Here is a 6,004-nt window from a genome sequence, read left to right as displayed (position 1 = left end):
GAAACAAGCTACTGGCACCATGGATGAATTCCATCTACATGGAGGTCTCATTGTGGATGAGATGAAGCTATCTGAACATCTCTCCGTAAGCTCTGCTGGCCACATAGATGGCTTTGTGGACCTTGGTCCATTTACTTCTGATGAAGACAAGCACAATGTCAGTGACCATGGCATGGTGATAATGTTTGTTCCATTCGTGGGAAAATGGACACAGGTCCGGGCGGCTTTCGCAACAAAAGGCAACATGAAAGGGACCCTGCTCACAAAGATTATGGTTGAGGCTGTCATACTGACAGAGAAAGCAGGTCTCAAGGTCGACTTCATAACGTCGGATGGTGCGACATGGAACCGGAAGATGTGGGCCTTAATGGGCATCAGAGCATCTCTGACCGGCACTAAGTGTAGTGCGCCCCATCCCGTGGATTTGAAGCGACGGCTCCATTTCCTTTCCGACTTCCCTCATTTAATCAAGTGCTTGCGCAACGGCCTGCTTAGTCATGAGTACTTGGTGCCAGAAGGGCGGGTGAGTTTTCTACTGTATACATTACAATCCAAATACATCCCAACATAAATAATGCTTCTTTCATTTACTGATGCACATGCCAACCAAGGCGGCATATTTTTTGTTCATTACAGGTCTCCTTGCAAGCTGTACGTAGAGCCGTGGCAATGGATGGGAACAACGTGACACTCCAGGCACTACATGGCATCACCACCAGCCACACTAACCCGAACAACTTCGAAAAGATGCGAGTTTCTTTAGCTTTCCAGCTATTCAGTGACAAAGTTGTCAAGGGCCTGCAGCTCTACCGGGAAAAGATTGAAGAACGGTGCGGTGATATTGCAGCAACACTACATTTCTTTGAGTAAGTACTCCAATAATATAGCACTAGTAATTCATATTAAAAATGTGATGACAACTTGTTAGCTGCATCACCTTTATTGCACAGTCAAAATTGTATTTATGTCGTCTTAATTATGCAGGATCATCCGTGACCTCATCTTGATAATGACTTCCCGGTTTCCTGCCGGAGCATTGAGACTTTCATCACCATCTGCGGACAAACTGAAGAACATGCTGGTACTGCTGGACAACTGGGAACGTCACACAAAAGGACAGCATGGCTTCCTGAGCCAGTACACTGCAACAGGGCTCCGAGTTACGGTATCAAGTGTATTGTCATTGCTGAAATACCTTTGTGAAGTCGTAGGTTTTAAATACCTGTTAACGAGCCGGACAAGCCAGGACCCCATTGAGCACCTTTTTGGTATAGTGCGGCAGTCATGTGGAGGCAATGCCCATCCGACGCCACAGCAGTTTGTTGTTGCTGTAAACTGCCTATCGTTCAGTAATCTTGTTCACTCGGTTGCGAAAGGAAATTGTGAGCCTGCAATACTCAGTTCCCTCTTAGGCCCTGATGCCAGTCAGCACAGCGGTCCTTCTGGCAAGCAGCAGCTTGTTGATATGTGTCTTGATGTGGGCAATATTGATGCTGCAGATACTTTAATGCTCAGTGCAGAGTCCGACCATACATCGTGTGCTGGGGCATCAAGCGACAGCAGACTTATATTTTATATGGCTGGCTATGTAGCCAGAAAATGTATCCTCAGGACTAAATGTGAGGAATGCCTCAATCTCCTATTGATTAGCAAAGTCGGAGGTATTAAATTTAGCTCAATTCACTCTCCTTAAGGACAACGGGTGCCTTTTTTACCCTGCAAGTGTGCTGTATCAGTTTGTGGCTGACCTTGAGAATGCCTTTACAGCATGTTTCAGCTTAAACGAGCTGCATTCAGACAACATTTTGGATGTGCTGGGTACATTAACAGCTAAGCGAAATTACAGCCTTGGGTGCGCGGACCAGTGTCAAAATGTTGCAGCAGAAATGACTGCTTTCTACGTAACCACTCGCATGCACTTTTTCACAAAGAGTATTGATCAAAGCAATGACAAGAGGCGTCAGGCTTCAAAGCACCTGAAGTTGAGTAGATGCTCTCAGATCATGCGATCTTTAGTTTCACTCTAGAAAAAGAAATTGAAGCATTGTTAACTGATAACGTTGGGTCTTCTTGCCTTGTTGTTCTTGCCTTTTTTTGTGCGATGCTAATAAAATTTGCCGGCGTGAAACCTTGCCGTGTGCTTAAACACAACTTTATTGCCCTCCTCGTATTTTTTGCATGTTGTGCATGATCATCACAAATGAAAATAATGTTGGTGCGTAGCTTGTAGAAATGGTCTATAACAGATGTTCCTTGAAAAGAGAGCACTGATATGACACCACTAAAAATCCCCGGGTGGCTAGGTCCGAAACGTACGTTTTGTTTGTGATCACTACCTGTCTAAAAAAAAACGTAACATCTCAAAGCTGCTCTTGAGAGCAGCTTTGCAATTGCCAAGCTGCCTAACAATATGCAGGTATCCTGCTTAATGAAGAATTCGCGGATGCTGGTCTGAAAATGCCGAATTTCATACTACAATAATAGGCTTTATTTCCAAAAAAGGAGAAAAAAATGGTACTTGAACCGACGCGCGCGGCTAACGAGAAAAGCGAAAACCCGTGCGCCAGTCAGCCGGCCACTCTAAGAAACCGCGCGCCGCCAGTTTCTCGCTCATACTTGAGTTTGCCCTCTAAGAAAGCGGGTCCTGCACGGCTGGACAGAATGCACTGCCTGCAGCACCTGCCGTGGCCAGGATGCTTTGTAGTGTGCGATCACTCGTCCGATATCAGCCGCAGCTAACGCCAATAAATTACAAGGGGTGAGCACTTCCGCAGCTAGTGAAGCCGTGAAGGCAAGCTCAATTTCGAATTTAACGCGTTCTAACGTAGGTGCAGCTCCAAATAAATCTCCATAAGGAAGGAATCGCCGTTTCGTACTAAATAAGCGCACAGAAACATCGGTATATGCCAGATATTAGCCGGAATGCATTGAAACCTTTGCTAGAAAAGGTTGCAGTGGCGCCACCTCGCGGCGTCAGTGCGAAACGGCGTGCCTGGGCGTCGCCGTTCGCGCCACTAGAATACTTATTCTAGTTCACTATACCACCGCAGCGAAAACCAATGTTGCTGGAAAAAGATATGCGCCTGCAACCGCTTTTGGTGGCCTGCAAACACAAAAAAAGTAATATAAAAGCATTATTTTGTCATTTCTTTTCACAGGTTATTTAAATAAATATAATTATTGCGTTTTAAGCATTAAGCGGAAATTTATACAATTTATTTTTTAAACAAAAGTTCTTACGTGTGGCGTACAAACTCGCCTGGCAACGCCGGGCCGTCATTGGTTGAGATGCGGTGCTGCCGCGTCGCCGCCGCGAAAATTTCCAACTTGCCCGAACCTCGCCGCTCCAGCCGCTGGGGCTTTCTCCGCCGCTTGAGAGAGGGTGTATTCGCCGCGGCGGCGGAGTCCGCGAGCGGTTCGCTTGCATGTGAAACAGGCTTAACCCTTGAGATCGACCGAACAAAAGCACACTGAGATGCGAATGGGACAAAGCGGCACTGGTAAGGACTCGATGTGCTACATGGAACCTAGCTGTTCCGGTAGCAGCCATGCGCGCCAAACAGCTATTATGTCTTCGGAGATGCCCCTTCCATTTTCTGTCTTCTTCCCAGGTAAGCTCCCGCCACGCCCGCAAGTGTGCACCTTTTCTCAGAAGTTTGGAGCAGAGGGGGTTTTCTTCTGAGCCACACTATGTGGCTTGTATTGCACCCTCAGTGATCAAAATCTCTTCAAGGTAATTAGATTTCTGGTCCTGTCCCCTCGCAGGGTATGAATTCCACGGATGCTTCAGGAGCCAGGCTACATGGCTCACAAGGAAACTCCCTGGGCTCTAAACTTGTCATAAAGGCTGTACACTCGACTGTTCTCGGCCGCCGCCGAAAATTTAACCACCCGCCTTGCTTTCGTTGCGCCTATCAAGTCATCACCGCTACGACCACATGCCACATCATGCGCAGTTAAGCTGCACCCGCAAGCACGTAGATGACTGTAAGAGAGAGCGCGCGGTTTAAATGGCTAAAAACGGGCTGTGAAGCCCCACTGATCGCATGGTTTTGCATTACTGAACGAGAAATGAAATTACGGTGGTCTTGAAGATAACGCTGGCACAGATGGAGACTGGAGGCAGAAGGGCTTTCCCATTCAGTGGCTGTTCTTTGTATAAAGGAATAATGATACATATTGTAGCGACAAAACGGCCAATCAACTTCATGTTTGTGGTCAATGCGAAGTGGTGTGTAACACTGCTTTGCTAAGTCACTGAGGAGATGAACTCCGAAGCAAGGTCAGTGAGCTACACAGGCAGAGTAGAACGTTCGGTCTGAAAATTAACATGCAGGAAGCCAAGGTGACGTGCAACAGCCTCGCAAGCGACCAGCAGTTCACAATTTGTAGCGAGGTGCTGGAATTAGAGAAGAAACACGTCAACTTAGGGCAGGTAGCGACCGCTTATCCGGGTCATGAGAGGAAAATATTGCCGCATGCAAGAAGACGCCAAAGATGAAGACTTGGTCTACGAGCGCGAGGGAAGAAGAATCTGAAGTGCGCAGGGACTTTTTCTGGTTAACCAGTAAACCGTTTTACCTTCAGCTCTCCTTGGGGTTCTACCGAGTCCTGACACTGGTGGAGGTGCTGGGTTGCACCGGACTCCTTCCGGCAGTCCACAGCGAGTCCCGGACATCGACACGCCTGTCCACAGCGAGTCCCGGACAACGACACGCCTGTCCATCGCGCTAGCCGCCGACGTTGAGGCCTTTTCCCGGAGTACAAACGTCGACCGGGCGACTCTTCAAACGTGAAAGTTCGCCGGGTCTTCCAAGCCATGGCTCCTCCCACCCATACGTCGGTGACTCTTCACAACACCAAGGTACCGGAGTGCTTCCGCGGGAACGCGTTTGAAGATGTGGAAGACTGGCTCGACCAGTTTGAACGAGTGGCCAAGTTCAACCAGTGGAGCGTGGACCAGAAGCTTTGCAATGTTTATTTTGCACTTCAGGATACTGCCAGAGCTTGGTACGAAAACCACGAGGCCAGCTTGTCCACATGGAATGACTTCCGCCGCCAGCTGGTTGACACTTTTGCCACTACTGATCGACGAGAGAATGCGCTGCGCCTGCTTGAAGTGCACGTCCAGAAGCCAAATGAAAGCGTAGCTTTGTTTGCGGAAGACATGGCTCGACTTTTTCGCCGTGCCGACCCCGACATGACTGAGCAAAGGAAGCTACGACATCTCATGCATGGTGTCAAGGGGCAGGTGTTTGCCGGCTTGGTGCGCAACCCACCTCAAACCGTCAGTGAGTTCGTCAAGGACGCTACAGCTATAGAGCGAGCCCTCCAAGAACGGTGCCGCCAGTACGACCGACCCTTCACCTGTGTTCCACTGACTGCGGCGGCACTCACTGCAACCGATGGGAACACTCTTCGAGACCTCATTAGAGAAATTGTCCTTGAGGAGCTGCAGCGAATTACTGCTAAGAGCGTTCAGTCACCAGAGGCCGTCGCAGCAGCCGTTAGGAAAGAGCACCGGCATGCTTTGTCACCGTCTGCACCATACCACGAGTCTCATCCAGTTGACAGCGCGGCTGCCGTTTGCGAACCATACCACGTGCCCCAACCCAACAGCAACACGGCCGTCAACACGGCGCCTTACTGTGAGCCGGAGCCGCAACCCGCGAGCTATGCGGAAGTCCTTCGTCGCCTGTCGCCAGACCACGCCCCACCGAGCTCAGCGAGCCGTCAGCAGACGCGTTCCTTCCAGCAGCCTCGGTGGGCACGTCCCGGCCGCCCTCAGCCGCGCCGAACTGACCTGTGGCGCTCTTATGACAGCCGACCACTCTGCTTCTTCTGAGGACAACCTGGCCATGTGTATCGGTACTGCCGCTACCGCCAAGAGGGGCAGGCCTTTCCGCCTGGTTCTGCTCGGCGCCATTTCGACGCTGGCCGTGCCCAACTCGAGGACCCGCCGCTCAGCAGAGAAGCCGACTCACCGGGCTTCCGCCGCCGCTAC

At 50.1% G+C, this 6,004-nt stretch overlaps 1 protein-coding gene across 1 annotated transcript; it reads left to right on the top strand.

The window, feature by feature from the left end:
- Window positions 1-620: 620 nt before the first annotated feature.
- On the top strand, window positions 621-3,682 carry LOC144109805 (uncharacterized). Its single transcript, XM_077642594.1, has 3 exons — window positions 621-866; window positions 985-1,172; window positions 3,612-3,682. Exons 1-3 carry the CDS (start codon window positions 670-672, stop codon window positions 3,680-3,682), a joined length of 456 nt encoding a protein of 151 aa, XP_077498720.1. The 5' UTR covers window positions 621-669.
- Window positions 3,683-6,004: the final 2,322 nt, after the last annotated feature.

Source organism: Amblyomma americanum, chromosome 11 (genome assembly GCF_052857255.1).
Source record: "Amblyomma americanum isolate KBUSLIRL-KWMA chromosome 11, ASM5285725v1, whole genome shotgun sequence".
Lineage (NCBI taxonomy): Eukaryota > Metazoa > Arthropoda > Arachnida > Ixodida > Ixodidae > Amblyomma > Amblyomma americanum.
The sequence above is the reverse complement of the archived record's forward strand: the minus strand, read 5'-3'. Positions and strand labels throughout refer to the sequence as shown.